The 16,968-nt window shown below is 55.1% G+C and overlaps 3 protein-coding genes across 4 annotated transcripts in view; all 3 read left to right on the forward strand.

Annotated features, from left to right (window-relative positions):
* COL27A1 (collagen type XXVII alpha 1 chain) overlaps positions 1-4,686 on the forward strand; it is a 160,105-nt gene extending 155,419 nt beyond the window's left edge. For both annotated transcript variants that reach the window (XM_056352258.1, XM_056352257.1), the window contains 5 exons: positions 172-237; positions 619-787; positions 957-1,066; positions 1,838-2,056; positions 2,558-4,686. In XM_056352258.1, coding sequence (XP_056208233.1) covers positions 172-237; positions 619-787; positions 957-1,066; positions 1,838-2,056; positions 2,558-2,704 — 711 coding nt within the window. In that variant the 3' untranslated portion in view covers positions 2,705-4,686. The remainder of the gene's footprint in view (positions 1-171; positions 238-618; positions 788-956; positions 1,067-1,837; positions 2,057-2,557) is intronic.
* Positions 4,687-6,956: 2,270 nt separating this feature from the next.
* LOC130155512 (alpha-1-acid glycoprotein 1-like) lies at positions 6,957-9,428 on the forward strand. Its single transcript, XM_056352873.1, has 6 exons — positions 6,957-7,111; positions 7,750-7,892; positions 8,134-8,204; positions 8,527-8,628; positions 8,895-8,995; positions 9,169-9,428. The coding sequence occupies exons 1-6, from the start codon at positions 7,001-7,003 to the stop codon at positions 9,223-9,225; spliced, it is 585 nt and encodes a 194-aa protein (XP_056208848.1). The 5' UTR covers positions 6,957-7,000; the 3' UTR covers positions 9,226-9,428.
* Positions 9,429-9,515: 87 nt separating this feature from the next.
* On the forward strand, positions 9,516-15,863 carry LOC130155511 (alpha-1-acid glycoprotein-like). Its single transcript, XM_056352872.1, has 6 exons — positions 9,516-10,645; positions 11,179-11,321; positions 11,965-12,038; positions 12,836-12,946; positions 13,713-13,816; positions 15,718-15,863. The coding sequence occupies exons 1-6, from the start codon at positions 10,541-10,543 to the stop codon at positions 15,829-15,831; spliced, it is 651 nt and encodes a 216-aa protein (XP_056208847.1). The 5' UTR covers positions 9,516-10,540; the 3' UTR covers positions 15,832-15,863.
* The last annotated feature ends 1,105 nt before the right edge of the window (positions 15,864-16,968 follow it).

Raw genomic sequence — 16,968 nt, forward strand, 5'->3', positions numbered from 1 at the left:
ACCCAGAAGGAGCTGCTGGGACCCTGGAGACACACACTTGGGTCCAGCAAGAGATGCTGTGTTAGCAGAGCAATGCTTGAATTGCAGCCCTAGACTGAGAAGCATTTGCTTGCATCAGGGTTTGTTCAGGTTCTAACAATATCAATTACCATCTCTTTCACCCCCCACTAGCAACAAGATGGCTTTGGGGCAGCTTTCCAGACACTGATCGACTCAAACACCGCACTCAAGACAGAGGTATGACAGTACTTTTGAACTCGCTGGTCCTTGCTGGAGCTGGAGGCTGGGAACGGTCACAGCGTTGCTTGTTCTTCCTGTGTACTTAAAGTTTATACACAAAGCTCTGATTTGTCTCTGTTCTTGTGGAATACCTGGGGTTTATGCATGCAAAGATCCAGTTAAAGGATATGGGTTTGTTTATGAGGCTTCAGACCTCACGACTTTGCCAGCACTTCAGAGATGCCCTGTTCCAGGCAAGGGCTGTAGCTCGCCGGATCCCAGCCAACACAGCCTGGCTTTGACCCACTGAGTTTTCCCACAGAAAAAGCAGAAACCCTTGTGGTTACAGCACCCGGTGCCCCCCAAGACACACCTGACTTTGCCTCCTTTTCTCTCCAGGGTTACCAACATCCAGACCTTCTCATGCTGGACCACGGAGGGGAGATCTTTAAGACTCTACACTACCTCAGCAACCTCATTCAGAGCATCAAAAGACCCCTGGGAACCAAGGAGAACCCTGCACGCATCTGTCGAGACCTCATGAACTGTGAACAGAAGATGAACGATGGTAGGAAGCCCCGAGAGTGCAAAGGCTGCATCCTCCACAGGGCTGTTCCACATGGCCCAAACTGGTCTCCTTCCCTGGAACCAGTGATGCAGAAAACAAAACTTCCCTTTTCTCATCCACAGAAAAGGTTAGGTGTCCTTGTTAATCCCAGAATCCTCCGTTCCTTCAGGTACCTACTGGATTGACCCAAATCTTGGCTGTTCCTCGGACACCATACAGGTCATCTGCAACTTCACCAACGGCGGGCAGACGTGTCTTAGCCCCATCACCGTCTCCAAGGTACACACAGCTCAGCCCCAGCATGGCATTTCCCATACTACTATTCCAAAATATTTACCCAGGGGTGTGTTGTCCCGGGGCACTGGACGGTGACCGCTATGACACAGCACACTGGTTTCTCCTCGAGACAGAGTTGGTGTAGCTGTAACATTCAGAACTGTCCGCAGGCAGTTAAAAAATATGCCCAAGACTTATTGACTCTTGTCAAGACAAAGCAGTACGTTTCCAGCAATGTTTAGTTAACACATAACCTTAACAGAGGCCAGTAATTTTGCAAACATTCTGCTCCCAAATGCTTTGTTGAATTAACTTATGTTCAGGTCACTATTGCATTTTGTTTTCTGCCACCTGAAAAAGTGAGGTCAGCTTAAATATTTAAGTTTCCAGTGAAGTTAATGCTATAGGATTTTTCCTGAGGGAGCACCTCTACCAAAAATACCAATGACAGTACCTGGGCTCACCCGCAGATGAACTAGAAACCTCCTGCTTTGCTGCATTGCTGCTTTGCAGAAGTATGTGCTCAAAGTTTACGTTAATTTCCTCCTACTTAAGCACCTGACAGTTTGTTCTGAAAAATAAATGACCCGCCGTGTCCCCACGAAAACTTTCCAGATTGACTTGGCATCTGGCTCTTATGCACACCCTCACCCCAGCCCCGGACACGGCGCAGGGGCACTGCCAGCTGAGGCGCAGCACGCCCACCCCGCCGTCGCACCTCGCGCTGGCCCTGCCGCTGCAGCCACACGCCCCAACACCTTGTCCCCTTCACAGCTGGATTTTGACATCGGCAGAGTCCAGATGAACTTTCTCCGCCTCCTGAGCTCAGAGGTGGTGCAGCACATCACTATTCACTGCTTGAATACCTCCGTCTGGCGGGAAGGTTCCTCCGAGAAACCTTCGGAAAAAGCCGTGCGTTTCAGGGCCTGGAACGGACAGATGTTTGAGGCAGGCGGGCAGCTCAGGCCAGAAGTGGCAGCGGATGATTGCAAGGTACGTTGCTGCGGAAGAGGCGAGCGCTGGAGCGAAGTGCCCAGCTGCCCCGCTCAGGGCATGCAGCGGGCTCGAGTCCACCCGCGCCGCTTGTTCCACCAAGTCCAGGGGAGCAGGCTCCAGTCTACCGCTCTGGTTTTCCAGGATGCTATAGCAGTTCCTGTTAAGTAAACAGCCTTCAAATAGAAAGCAAAATACTAAATTCCACCATGAGATGTCACATGTAGCAGCAGTTAAGTGACAGCCACCTGTGTTTCGGGTTCACTGCAGCAGGAGCCCGTGTTGGCTGATGCCATTCCAAGCTCGGGTACCATCCACTTGACCAGGATAAAGGTTCCCCAAAGTGCTTTCTAAGCCTCACCCCAGACCTGCCCAGCCCAAAGGGCAGTCCCTGGTCTCACACAGGGCTTTTCAAGCTTACACCTCCTGGAACGCGTTCCTTTCCAGCAGGATTCACTCCCCAGTTAAAGAGCTTTTTCTCTGTCCCTCCTCTCTGCACAGATCAAGGATGGACGCTGGCATCAGACTCTCTTTTCGTTTCGGACACAGGACCCTCAGCAGCTGCCAATTGTCAACATCTACAACCTTCCCCCATCCGAGCCAGGAATGCAATACCACCTCGAGGTCGGCCCCGTGTGCTTCCTTTGAACAAAGCCACCGCCACGGGGCTCCGAGGCTCTGACCCCACGTCTGGCCGGTGTTTCACACAGGCTCTCCCACCTCTCTGCAGCAGGGACAGCTGGGCTGTATCTCTTGGGTCAACTCTTGCTCTAGCCTTCGGCTCAAAGTCTCAAAGAACCCGTGATCTACTGAACTCAGCAGGTTGTTGGAAGGAGGAATAACAAGGATGTAGGGGAAGCGGGTATCAGTCGGGATGTGAACAGTGAAAAGGGGTCAGGGGACTAGATGTTGCAAGCAGTTCCACACACAAAGCTTTTTTCCATGACCAAAGAAAATATTGAGAGAAACCTCAAGCAACTTGCAGCGTGTGTTTTTTTGGGTTCCCCCCACCCACCCCATTTTGTCTTACCTGGTTCCTGAGTTACCAAATGTTCTTTCCATTGAAAAGTAATTAAAAGATAGAGCTTCCCTCTCAGAGCTTGTCGCCTTCTGGATGGCCACGTGCTGCATCAGGTCTCCCAGGCGGAGCTGCAAGTTGAATCTGGCTGCTCTGTGTACCGGAAGCATTTCGATGTGCAATATTAGAAGAAACAATATATATATATTATATTATTTAAAGCAAAAAGAAAAAGAGGAAAAAAAAAAAGGAGAGAGAAAAAAAACATTCTAAGTTCCCCCTTCCATGGGTGAGTTTAATCAACATCCCTGCTCATGGGTGGTGTTAGGGTAGGGGAGAGTCCCAAAGCCAATAGGGGGGAATGGAAGGAGGAGAGGGAAAGAGATTGGTGCTAAAATCAAGAGAGAGGATGGGCTCGTCTGATTTGTTTCTACCTCTCACTGTGAAATCTCTGGTGCTCTTAAAAAAAGTGTGTTATTTTATATATATGACTTTATTTAAGGTTGTGAAGGTGCTACAGTGTCTTGCCACAGACCCAAAAAAAAGCCCACAGGACCATCTCTCTGGGAGGAGAGGAGGTTACGCTCTACAGCTAAATCCAAGAAACAGCCACCTTTAAAGGGATCCCTTCATCGCCATGGATGTCCATTGTGCACAACAACTCAAACCGTGTCCAAAATAACTTACAGGATATTTTAAAAGCAAATTTCCTTATTTTTTTCTTTCTTGTTAATCAGCACTTCACTGCTTTGGGAGGGGAGTGAGGGATGCAGCTCATCTGTAAGCATTGAGCCTCAGAGAGCTATTTTCGAGTTGGTTTGTCACGTACTTTGTGTTGCTGTAGCGGCGCTGGCCACGTCCATGCTGGCTGGTGCCTGCAGCGAGTCCCTGGTCTAAGCTCGTATTTAAACCCAGCGCCACAGTCCTCCTGCCTGGCCGCTCCGCCAAGGCTGACACGATGGTACCGTGTTCCAGAACCCAGCCGGGCTTGGAGGGGTTTTGTTTTGTTAAGTTTTGTAGAAATTTAGTCTCTATATGTAAATTTGGAGGATTTTTTTTTTTTTTTAAGAGGATAATTATGGTAATCTTTAATTCTATATAAGGAATAATATTGATGTAATCAGAGCTGTACTGTATCAGAAATGCTTCAGTGCCTGTTTGGAGTTTTCATGTCTCATATGGACTATGGATTTTATTTTTTGAGAAAAAAAAATTATATGTGAGTCTCTTTTTGTGTACTTTTTTTTTTTTTAACTACTGCCTGCTGGTTGGTTTCCAACAACCATCAGAAAAGGTTAACAAGATCTGTCCCAAATACCTCACCCTCCATGCAGCCCTGCCTCTGCTCAGAAATACCTCACCCCCACCCGGGGCAGCTCACCCCAGCACCCCCAGGCCAAAAATCACCATCGCTCATCAGGCTTGCTGCCTTCCCCTGCGCACACTCCCACACTCCTGGTTTTGCCCTCTCTCATCCTCTCACCATCAGTTTTCCATGTTTTCTCAAGACTGGAGTTACCGTTTGTTCTCGTTAAAGTTTTTCTTCCTTCTCTACTTCTTTTCTTCCTTTTTTTTTTTTTCTTTTTTACTTTAAATAAATATTTAAAACTGAGGCAATGAAATGGGACTGGTTTGGGTCTTTTGCTTCTTCATGGGAAACTAAGTGGGCAAGAGGTGCAGCAATACCCCGCTGCTTGGGGATGCCGGTGTTGGTGTGAGACACCCCCCCAGCCCAGAGCCCCTCCAGGTGAGCCAGGGACCCCAACCCCCAGCCCAAAACCCTTCCTCGGCATGACCTGCCCACCCCTCAGCACAATGATTCCAATGCTCGATGAATGACGAGGCTGGGATTCTGGTGCCTCCCTGCTCCTGCGCGGCGCCACGCTCACCCACTGCCATCGGCGCAGTGCTGGGGAGCAAGAGGAAAAGAAAAAACCATAAAATTTAAAAAAGGGGGAGGAAAGAGCCGAGCTGATTTTTTATTCATTGCTGAAACCCAAATCACATCTCAGTTGCTCCAAGCTGACTTTGAAACCCAACATCTCCTTGCTAAGGAGGTCACCTGGCCCCAGCCCCAGGCTAGATGGCGGTGGCTGTCCCTGCTGCCACCGGCAGCACGTTGGAGATGGCAGCAAAGCCAGGGAAGGGGACACAGGTGACCGCCCCACACCCCATTACACCATGCACGGGAGCTGCCCTGGCCGATCCCGGGTTGCGTCAGGAGTGCGGGAAGGGGCCACACTGTGTTTGCTCACCTGGGGCTGCACCCCTTCCCGGCAGCACGCTGGGACCCCCGGCACAGGGGGGGCTGCATGATGGCACCAGCCCAGCTTTGGCAGCGCAGTAAAACCTGGCTCGGTTGGGGCTGACTCTCGCTCGTGTAAGCCTGCTGCTCCTGAAACAGGTTGCTTGTAGTCAGGGGAAAAGCAAACACAGTTAATAAATCAATCAATGCATTTAATTACGAGGCCAAAGTTAGAGGGGAGAGAAGACACTGTTAAATAGAGAGACTCTGCATTTAAAGAAGCTGTAATTTATTTTGTTAAAAGCCTGAGTCCACTGCACTGGTGTTTCCCCTGCCTCATACCACACACCACTCCACCACCCACCCCAGGAATTATTAAACAAGTCCTTGTCTCTACTAGCTATTGTAGATTACGTACGATAATCAGCTATGTATGGTATCGGCATCCACAGCCTAAAGGCCACTTCATCACTGGGCTAAGATAAGCCACGAGCACCAAAGGCTGCCAGCACACAAAAGGGAGCACAGCAGGAAAGGGGGACAACACACACACACACACACACACACACACTGCCCCCACCTCCCCAGATTTCATGGATGAAGGGTCCCACTGAGCTGCTCAGACAGCAAGGCTGGGCCGCAGCACCACGGGTGAGAGGAAGGCGATGGTGGGTGGGTGGGCGCAGCTTGTCATCAGAGCACAGAGTGGGTTGGGTTGGGAGGGACCTTCAACAGCCACCTAGCCCACCCCCCGCAGTGAGCAGGGACACCTTCACCTAGACCAGGCTGCTCAGCGCCACGTCCAACCCAAGCCTGAATGTTTCCAGGAATGGGGCATCCACCACCTCTCTGGGCAGCCTGTCCCAGCACTGCTTTATATCTAGTCTGACTCTGCCCTCTTTTACTTTAAAACCATTCCCCCTTGTCACGTCACTACAGGCTCTGCTGAAAAGTCAGTTTTCTTTTAAGTCCCCTCCAAGCACTGGGAGGCTGCTCTAAGGTCTCCCTGGAGCCATCTCTGCTCCAGGCTGAACAGCCCCAGCCCTCGGGTGGGTTTTGTGGCCCCTGGCCCCGCTCCAGCAGGTCCCTGCCTTTCCTGTGCTGAGGGCTCCCAGCTTGCAAGGGGCCAAATCCTGCTGCGGACACCGAACTGCAGCACCAGGTCCCAGCCCCAGCAGCACCCACGCGGTGCCCCCACATGAGAGCACACGTGTGCCCAGTGCCAGCCCTGTGCCCAGCAAAGAGTGAGGCCGGTGCCCACCCAAAGCCTGCACAGCCCCAGCCAAGCCATGGCCAGGGGATTTCTTTGCCCTGGGGAGGAAAGCCACATCCAGGTGCCATTGGATGCCCCCGAGGCCACCAAACACACCTGGAGCCAGCCAGGTGCTTCGCCAGGCACCCACAAAATTAACTGCAGTTTCCGAGAACAAAAGCCTGTACTGGTGAAACATGGGGTTGCAGTTTGGGGTTGGTTTTTTTTTTTCTTTCCTGCTGGAGAAATCCAAGCTTTTGCAAGTTGAATTTCCTCCACCTGCTATTGCTTCACGCCTGAGCAAACAGCCCAGCCACTGAACAAGCACAGCAGGGCTGGCGACGCCCAGCTTTGCCGGCGGCCGTATATAAGGGACGGAGCTGAGCAACAGCCCATCATAGCAGGAGCTTCCTCCTGGCCGACCCAGCAATGCTGGCCACCCTCACCCTCCTCCTGGGGCTGCCGCTCACCCTTGCCACCGAGCCCCCCACCTGCGCCCCGCTCGTCCCGGTCACCTTCGACAACTCCACCATCCCTGGGGTAAGCCCTGCCCTCAGCCCATCCTCTCCTTTCCCATTGGCATCTCCAGCCCTTACGGGTCCAGGAAGAGGCTACGAACCCAGTCGGCAGCTCAGCGCCGATCTCGCTGCCTCCCTGTGCCTATTTTCCTAACAAAACCCAAGCCTGCTGGCAGGGCCATGGGGAAGGGGTGAAGCCATGCAGCTCTGCACCCATAATCTCACAAGCAGGCGCTTTCGGAGGGCTCCCTCTTCCATGCCCCGTGCAAATGGGGCTGTCAGCTCCGCCCTGGTGCTTTGCCGCTATTTTAAGCCCTTCATGTGATGGGGACTCGGGTCACAGTCTCCATCTGCAAAACCCTTCACTGCATAAACAGTATTTAGTCCCTTGGGGATGTTTAATGGGAGGAAAGTGAACGAGCGCCAGGCGCAGAGCAGGAGGAACGCCACCGCAGAAACTAGCTGGCCATCCTGGGAGCTGGAGCGTCGCTGTAGTGGGGAGGGGACAAAGCCAGGAGCCCCTCACCCAGCCCGGCTCCTGCCCAGCGTGTTCATGGCCACAGGACAGTAGGGCACAGCGTCTGCTTTCACTCATGTCGTGGCCATGGGTGAACACAGCCTGGCCCCCCCAACCCTTCCCTACTCTGCTCCTCTCTGCAGCTCCTGGGACACTGGATCTACATTTCTGGTGCCTCCAGGTACCCGCCTCACCTGGCAGAGCTGAAAGCGCTGAAACACGCAAGTTTTTCCATCTTCCCCAGCAGCCATGAGGACGAGCTCAATACCATCGAAGTCCTGAGACTGTAAGGATGAGGCTTCACCCCCTCACTCAGCTCCCCCATCCCCGGGGGCATTTCCACCCGCTGGTGCCAACCTCCGGGCTGAGGCACCCTCACAAATCCGGGGCTGCAACGCGGCGGCTATGCCAAATTTATTTCAGCTGTGCAGCCTGGCTCAAGTTCTGAATCCCTTGGGTTTGGTTGGGGCAGTCTGGGGGGATGGGGGGCGCGGATATTTGCCCCATCTGACCTCTCTGCCCCGCAGGAACGAGACGTGCGTGGTGAAGAACGTCAGCAAGATCCACGTCTTTTGGCACAACTCCACCCTGATGCACGGTAATACCGCAGCTGCAGCGCCGGGGGGGAACCGCAGCCGCACCTTGCACCCTCCCACCTCCATCCCCCGGTACTGGGCACCCTGCGCCCCCGGCACCCAGCCCTTTTACACCTGAATGCATGGCTGGAGGAAGGGGGGAGGGAGGAATTTCTTCTGCTCCATGCAATGGATATGGCAGCGTGTAGGACCAGACTGGTCCCCACTGGGATGGGTGCCCTGGGGACGAGCAGCCCCCACCACACTGCCAGCTCTGCCCCAGCTGCACCCCGGCCCCAAGCGACCCTCGCTAACAGAGGACTCTGTTCTCCTTGTACCTTCCAGTTGATGACCAGACGGTTTCCATAGCCAAAGTGATCCAAAGTGACAAAGACCTGCTGATCCTGAAGCACATCAGCAATGACTTCACGAGCCTGAGCCTGTCGGGTGAGCGGGTGCTGTCCTGATTTGTGGGGTCTGTCCCTGCCTGGGGACACCCTGAGGGCATCCCCAGCCCTCGCAGGCAGGGCACAAAGCCCCTTCTGCCCCCCCACAGAGGGGAAAGGTGGGGGTGGGCAGGCAGCATGCTCCCTGTCCACATTATGGGCACCACCAAGGAGCAAAGCACCCCCTAAAACTCCCCTTCTCTCCCCACCCCCCCCACCCACCCCGCCGCCTCCCCTTCTCCTTTTACTGCCCCATTTCTCTGACAGCCCGGACACCCAACGTGAGCAAGGAGCACCTGGAGGAGTTCAAAGCCCAGCTGCACTGCCTGGGCTTCACAGAGGAGGAGATTTTCTCCACTTCTGAAAAGGTACGAACCGCTCCCCAGGGCGGGCCAGCCCCTGCCCCTGCTGGGATGGGGCTCCGGCGGGGGTGTAAGGTGGGTGCCCCCCACGGCTGTCCCTCTCCCCCGCAAGCATCCACCTCGGCCGATCCTGCTCTCGGTGACAGAGCACTGACAGCCACCCTCCCCATCTCCCGCAGGATGCCTGTCCCGGCGAGGAGACGGGCGAAGGCAACACGGATCCACAGCCGGAGTAACCCCCACGGGCTGGGTCAGCCACTCCATCCTCATCCTCATCCTCCTCCTCCAGCCCCTCCACAGGGAACTCCCTGTCCGCGGCCCCGGCTGGGCTCAGCACAGCCTCAGGACTCGCTATTGAGGTTTTGGCCTTTCCTTGCAAGTGAAACGCTCAGTTTCCCTGTTTTTGCCCAGACCTGAAATAAATGCCTGTGTTACAACCGCCTGCCGCTCCTGCTGCATCCCCCCCAGGACCGCTGGCAGGACCCCTCCTGCCTGCCCTGCCCACAATGCTGCATCTCCAAAACCCCTGAGAGCCGTGAAAAGCCCCAGATGAAACCCCCCAGGTTCAAGCTCCCACCAGCTCCGCGGTGGCACCGGCACCTCCCTGCCACCCCACCCGGCAGGTCCCCTCCAGCCACGGAGCATCAGGAGTTGAGTACCCCCCCACCAGCCCTGACCCCACATAAACCTGCCAACCACCTCGGGTCGTCCCGTCCCCCCCCATGACTCAAACCAGCCAAGGTGCTTTTAGCACCTGAATATCCCACCCGAAATTTTCAAGCCCACGGCAGGGGCTTGTGCAGGGATCACAGCCAGGTGGGGTAAGACAGGGTGGCATCGTGCCTTCCCTGGGTGTCTCTGAGCCAGGAAAGGGGGAAAGGATGGACACACCATCCCCCAGGGCCACGCCAAGGGACGCGGGGAAGCTCTGCTACCAGAGGGGAAAAGGAAAATAGAAATAAAGCCAGAAAAAGGCAGAAAAGCCCCGGCAGCATAGGGACAGCAGCAGGACAGAGGGTCAAGGAGCTGCCACAGGGGATGCATCCAGCAGGACAGAGGTGACCTCCTGGGGCCCTTCAGCCCATCTCTGTGGCCAGTTTTGGCAAGGACAGTAAAAATACCTGCCCTTCTCTTTGAAGGCCCCTGGGCTTTGCCCAAGGTGCAGGGAGGGCTGCAGCCCAGCCACTGCACCGTGCTTCATCAGCGGAGCAAGAGGCAGCTACACTGGCTGCTCACAGGGGAAAAATAGGCTAATTTAGGGCAGATTCAAGTCTTAAATGCAGCAAGTGCATTGCCCTGTCACCTCTGGCCACGCCAACTGCCCACAGCTCCGGACACTCAGCACCAGTGGCCCCAGCCAAGGCCAGGGCCAGCACCGGGGTCAGCACGGGGCACGCGGCTCCTCTCTGGCCTGAGTGGTGCTGGTTGCACCAAGGGCGCGGGGCCAGCAGCCCCCGGCAGTCCCATGCCCCCCTGCAGGGCTGCAAGAGCAAACAGCTGAGCGAGCGCGTCAGCCTGCCCCAGCTTCACTCGCTGCCCGCTGCCGCAGCCATGGCCACGGCCACCATCGCTGCCGTCCTCGGCCTCACGGCACTGCTGCCCACAGCCTCCTTCCCCTGCGGAGCCCTGCGCCCTGACAACACCACAGCGCCAAAGGTAGGAGAGACCCGAGCCCCGGGGGTCTTCCCCGCTCCTGCAACGAGCCCATGGGTGCTCTGCTGAGCCTCACTGACCCCTGGGAAATGGGGGAACCCCCCTCGTCCCCCTGGCACACGTGCTGAGGCACCCTCAGCAAAACATCTGCAACAAATAGAAATCTTTGCTTTCCAAACCAGCCCAAATTACCCAGTTTTCTCACAGCCCCCAAGCCAGTGCCAAAGGTCACCCTGGAACAAGGGGGGCTGGCTGGGTATTTTTTGGTGCAAATCCCCCACAGCAGCACAGGGCTGTCCTGACCATGCCCCACAGCCAACACCAGCACCATTCCCCAGTCCCCAGCTCCACCATTCCCCCTCGGCCACACATTTCTACAGGTTTCATTTTGTTGCTGGTGTGGCGCAAGAGGGAGAGCTAGCTCCGGCTTGAGGTCAAAACCAACCGTTTTGCCACGGGGAGGGTGGAAATCTCTTCCCCAAAGCTCCCCCTGCAAACCCAAAAGCTCTCGCCACCCTGCCCCTCTCTCCCCACAGCTGCTGGGGATGTGGCTGTACGTGGCCGGGGCCGCTCAGCTGCCCCAGCACCTCCTGGAGATGCTGCTCATCGACCACGGCCACCTCTGCGTGGAGCCCCGCACCAGCGAGCAGGAGCTGCTCATCACCCAGCACCTAGCTGTGTAAGGTGCCCCCCCCGGGTCTCTGCCCCCCACACACAGACCCCCACACACAGGCTGCAGCCATTTCAGCACAAGGTACGGGCACGCTTTCAGTTAGTCTCCGCAGGGAGGGTCACTCCTGGCCACTCTGTGCACGCTCTCCCATCTCCTCTCTTCCTCGCCCTCTTTATCCATTTATTTATGTCAACAGCCCGCACGGTCAGGCAGATTTTGCAGGGCACAGAGGTCACACAGGGGCTGAGCCCTGTGGGCACAGAGGACATGGGTGAGGGGGGGTCTCTCCAAGGCCCCTGCAAACTCCACCAGGCACCGAAAGTTTCTTCCCCCCATGGTCAGGCTTTAAGGGGATGAGTTTTTCCATGCCGATGCAGGCAACTCTGTAGTTTCAGTTATTCTGGGGTGGAAAAGGTCTCACCAGCAAGGAGCAGGGCAAGGGCAAGGCTGAGACCCCGAGCTGCAGGTGGAGGTCAGACAAACGCACAGGAGGAATGGCTCAACTTCAGCAGCGGGAGCAGCTCGCCCAGCCGCATAGCTGGCGGGTGCCCATGGGGGGCCAGGGCTTTGCCAGTCCTTTCCAGTCCATGGCAGGGGGTCTCCTGTTCCCCTTCCCTGCATCACCCCCTTCCCCTCTCTCTCTCTCCAGGGGGGACCAATGTCTCACCAACAACTCCACCTACTTCGAAACCACGGCTGATAACACCACGCTGGTGAGGCACGGTGAGCAGCGCCTGCAGGGTTATCACCCAGTCCATTTTTTGGATGGGCTGAGACACGCAAAGGGGCCGTATCCATGTTTTACATTGTCTGGTGTGTTTATTCCCCCATCATTTTGTCTGTTTGAAGCCTCGGTGGGCTCCACGCAGCCCCCCAGGGCCAGGGCACCCCAGGATCGCTGCCCTGCCATGTTGAGCCCTATGAAGCAATGCAGTGCTGGGGTCAGGGAGCAAACCCGCTCCCATCCCCACAGGAGAAAACCACCTTGTTTGTAAAGTTATTTCCTCAGGGAAAGGAGGGGAACGTTTACGGCAGGTTTCAGCGAATTAATGAAGCCTCACATTCAGAATTGTTTCCTCCTCCCTGTAGAAATGGGGTGGGAATTGCAAACCCCAAGACAGTTAGCACTGGCCCAGCCAGGACGGCACTGCCATGAGCGGGGACAGCTTCCCCCCAGTTTTGCAGCCCCCCAAGCTGCCAGACCAGGCACTCGGGGCTGGGCAGACCCACCCACACCCCCAGCAGCAGCGAGCCATGCCACCCAGCATTGCAACGGCAGGGTGGGAACTGAGCAACTTTGGATCCTCTGCACCCCAGACCCACATGTCAGAAATACAATTCAAATAAACCAAGAGCTCAACAGCTCGCCCTACATCAGGACATCTGTCCTCACCCACTGCTAAGGGCCAGATCCCGGGGGCTGCTGGCACTGCCCACACCTGGGCTGCAGTTTAGCACTGCTGCAGCACTGAAATCTGAATGTTACGGCTCTTCCCAACCCCAACGCTGTTCTCTCAAAGCCAAGACCCAGCAAACCGTGGGGATGCTGATGAACTTCAGTTCTGAAGATGTTTTACTCATCCAGTACCAACTGCAGAGGGAAAGGACGTATTTGGGACTGTATCTCTACGGTATGCAAACTCCATCCTAAAGTAACTTAAAGTTATTGTGGGAAACCAAAACACACTCATAGTTATCAGCTAAAACCACACAGCAGCTTGGTTTCACCAAGAGTCAGTGATTTCCCCAAGATCGCTGTCCCGGGGTCACAGGAATACTTACAAATCCCATTAAAACCAAAATCTCTTGGTAGAGCGGAAAGCACAAGTTAAGGACAAAACACACTCACGACATAAACATTCAAAGAACAGGAAGCAAATACAATTCAGCATTGATACCATTGTAAAATCTCAATATTTTCAACCCAACTGTAGTTTTTTGGTATTTACCTCCCCAGGGCAGAGCATGTGGTGTTGCAGTACCAGCAGAGGCAAAGCCGATCAGATCTACCCACAACCCTGTAAAGCAGCACCTTAGCCCTTGAGCTTCCCAGTGCTCCCCCGAGCCCCACGACGGTGGCTTAAGAGAGTTTGAAGACACATAGAAAAAAGCCCCCGCGCCCGCCTCGTCCCTCCCCACGCCCCAGGACTATCAGGCTGTCCCGCAGCCCCCCACAGCAGGCAGGGACAGAGCTGGTTGGGGAGGGGGTTACAAAAAGCGATGCCCAAGGTTGGTTTTGTTCAGGTGTGTGCGCCAGGGGGATGAGAGACCCTGGCAGAGAGCAGGTGGGTGGGAGCACTGGGGAGGGAGGCGGGCAGGGCAGGGATGCGGCACGAAGGGCCGTGCCAAGGCCACCGATCCCTGTTTAACACCTGGAAAATGCTTCTCCTTTTCCAGCCCGAAACCTGAGCGTGAGCACAGCCCACCGGGAAGAGTTCCAGCGCCACGCCACCTGCCTGGGGCTGAGCGAGGAGGCAGTCGTGTACGCGCCGTGGAAAACGGTATGTGGCTGTCACGTGTGGGCGAGGGCTGGCAGAGCTGCCGCAGCCCCCACCCCGGGCAGGGGTGCCAAGACCCCGGGCAGGGGTGCCAAGACCCCGGGCAGGGGTGCCAAGACCCCGGGCAGGGGTGCCAAGACCCCGGGCAGGGGTGCCAAGACCCCGGGCTGCAGCTCCAGCCACCAAAACAGGGTCTTGGAGAGACATTTTTGAGGTGATGGAAATAATTTCAGGACTAAATAAATGCAGGTTTGCTTTGACAATGACAGTGGTTTAAAACAACAACCCTGTTCCCCCAGATACGCGACTCCCCAAAGGAAATACCTGCACCTGAGCATCTCCGGGGCAAACCTGCTAACTGCCTGCCCCCCTACCAGGGGGAGATAGCCAAAGCACAGGACTTTTTCTCTGAAATTCTTGATTTTGCCCACCTACCCCCCCCCCCTCAGAGGGCCAGCTGCCCCCAGCAAGGGGCAAGAGGGGCCGGAGCCCTGGGGCGCTGCATGGCCGTGCTTCAGCCCAAGCTACAACCAGACTCCTAAGAACCTTGGCTTGTTTTCAGGTTGGGATTTGCTTGTCTGGCACCCCGAGGTGCTTTGTGATGAGCGGGGTCCCAGCCTGGATAGCTGGAAGTGCAGGAAGATCACACAAGCCAGTCCCCCCCTGCCCCAGCGAGGGGTGTCCAGCACAGAGGCTCCTTTTGAGCTGGGGTCCCACCCTGAGCTCCTGGCCCCACCAGACATCAGGAAAGAGGCAACACCACCCACTCCTACAAAACCAGCCTTTTTCTTTTCATTTTTCCATTGACACATTAACCAGATGCAGCACTAACCTCTGCCACCTGATTTAGGACATTCTATCCTGAAAATGACCCTGGCCCCAGGGCAGCATGGCCAGGCTTCCTCTTGCAAAGCAGAGGTGAAAACTGTCTTACCTTCCCATCCCGTCCTGGCTGCCTGCTCATCCACATCGGGAGGCTCGGAGCTTCCAGAGATGCCCAAAACCCCAGTCCGAGCAGCTTGGCCAAACCCAACGTAGCCCCCAACACCCCCCTGAGCCCCACGATGCTGCATTTAGGACCACCCTGGCCAGGTTCAGGGAGCCAAGGAGGAGCACAGGGGCAGGTTGAAGCCCCCGTGGTGGGGCAGGGGCAGGGCTCCTCTCTTCATTAGGCAACAAGCAGCACCTGGGAGGCAGGGCCCAGCTCTCCCTAATTAGCAGCAAGCACCTGCTGACCCAGGGGGTTGCAGAGGTGTCTGGATCACATTTAAATATGGGCACGGTGAGTGCAGTTCAGAGAACAGTAAGGTGAGAGGAATAAGCCAGAAATGTGTGTTCTTACATGCTCTGGGACAATTGCTGTTGGCAGAGAAGGGGTCTTTGCCTGGCCAAGAGGCAGGACATATCCGAGGAGCAAAATGAAACTGATTAAATGAATGCAGAAAAGATTTTTGGGGATGTTTAACATCAGGCTGAAGGAGATGGATGTGAACAGAGCACCAGAGCAGAGAGTTGTGTGTACCCTGCATCAGCTCAAGGCAGTAAGTAGCAGAACTTAAACCATGCTGATTCCACGTACCTGGGTAGCACCAGCTTCTTACTTATTTCTCAGAAAGTTTGAATCCCTCTTTCCTGCAGAGCCCACTTACTGAGTGCCCAGCACAGCACAGCTTTGCCTCCTTCCCTTGTTACGGCACAGGTGTGGGAAATGGCAGCAGCAGCAGCTCAGCACCTGGGCCAGACCTTCTGCAACTGGGGCAGCGCAGGGAAGCCCGTAGCTTCTCTAGTCCCTCTTAGACTTACAATCAGATAAAAAGGAAATGAAAAATACTTCTTGCTTCAGTAAATTCTCTCCTGCTGGTGCACTGGCCATTTCACTTACCCTGTTATTGTTGTTTTGGAAGGAGCTGTGTCAAACGAAAGAAATCAAAGGAAACAGCCCATGCACGGAGCCCACGGCTGCTGTCACAGCATCGCCTCCTCCAGGTACCCACCCACCTGGGAGCGAGGGTAACTGATGCCATGTTACACAATAAATGTTTTCTTCAAATCTGGTGCTTTTCTTGCCGAGGTGTTGGAGAGCAGGGGTTCTGAAGAGATCAGCAGGGCTTGCAAAAAGAAACTGCACACCACATACACCTTGTGGGCCATTCAACTGGGAGTTGAGAAAAGTCAAGTCTTAAGCAATCAGGGATGCGAGACAAGGTGACACGTGGAAGTTTTTTCGGCACTGACTCAGTTCACTCAGCTTCACACTAAGGTTGCACACGAGCTCTACTAAAAAAGCAGTATTAAATGAAGCAGTAATAGAGGCTAACCAGGAGAGGGCAATCATTAACTATTGTAAATGAGCGCACCAAGCATTTGGTGAGTAACGAGTAAACAGAAGGCTGGAAACTGTAGTCTGAGAGGAGGAGGGTGCTTAGCTAGGAGCAGCCACCCAATCCTCCTGGCAGCAGCTCGACTGCCAGAAGCAGCCCAGCTGGGGCAGGTGTTCTTGCCCAAAGCCTTCGGATAGGGCGAGCGCTCCCTGGTAGTGTTCGTCCACAGCAAGGTTGGCAACACAGTATGGTAATGACAAATTACCCTCCTGCCAGAGAGGGAAGGGGTGCTAACCAACCCAGGCTGGCTTTTACTTCCCCAGAGAAAAAGGCTGTATTTCCTCATTTCCCCAATAAGCCCAGCACCCCAGAGGCGAGAAGGTTCAAGTGCCAGGATTCGCATGGACTCTCCATGCCTCTGGCACTACCACCCCTGCACTGTCAGGCATCTCACACATCCCTTATCACGCCCCCAGCCCCAAAGGGAGGAAAGTACTGTCACTCTGTTTGTGAAAACAGGGAGAGTTTACCAAAAAAAAGACTGCTTTTGCTGCGTGTCTGGAAAGTAATTCAGCCTCAGCTCTAACCTAGTAATTAAGCACTGAAAATATCTCTCTTCCTTTATAAGGAAGAAAAGGAGAGAAGCTGGAGGGAACATAGCAAGGAAGGGTGCCCTGCTCCTCCCGCTGGGCAGCACCAGGGTGCCCTGGCCCCACAGAGCAGCGATTACAGGGCATCATTTCAGTGCCCAGCCTTTGCCTGATCGCTGTAGCAAAAATGAATTTTACAAGGCCAAGTACAGCCGATTCCCCCCAGGTCTCAGGGCGCAGGTAC

Source organism: Falco biarmicus, chromosome 9 (genome assembly GCF_023638135.1).
Source record: "Falco biarmicus isolate bFalBia1 chromosome 9, bFalBia1.pri, whole genome shotgun sequence".
NCBI classification, from domain to species: domain Eukaryota; kingdom Metazoa; phylum Chordata; class Aves; order Falconiformes; family Falconidae; genus Falco; species Falco biarmicus.

Bases quoted from the DNA above. Each gene is read 5' to 3' on its own strand.
- LOC130155512 (XM_056352873.1), top strand. From the start codon at position 7,001: ATGCTGGCCACCCTCACCCTCCTCCTGGGGCTGCCGCTCACCCTTGCC. The intron at 7,893-8,133 runs GTAAGGATGAGG...TCTGCCCCGCAG, and splicing joins ACCATCGAAGTCCTGAGACT to GAACGAGACGTGCGTGGTGA. The intron at 8,629-8,894 runs GTGAGCGGGTGC...TTTCTCTGACAG, and splicing joins CACGAGCCTGAGCCTGTCGG to CCCGGACACCCAACGTGAGC.
- LOC130155511 (XM_056352872.1), top strand. From the start codon at position 10,541: ATGGCCACGGCCACCATCGCTGCCGTCCTCGGCCTCACGGCACTGCTG. The intron at 10,646-11,178 runs GTAGGAGAGACC...CTCTCCCCACAG, and splicing joins ACAACACCACAGCGCCAAAG to CTGCTGGGGATGTGGCTGTA. The intron at 11,322-11,964 runs GTAAGGTGCCCC...CTCTCTCTCCAG, and splicing joins ATCACCCAGCACCTAGCTGT to GGGGGACCAATGTCTCACCA.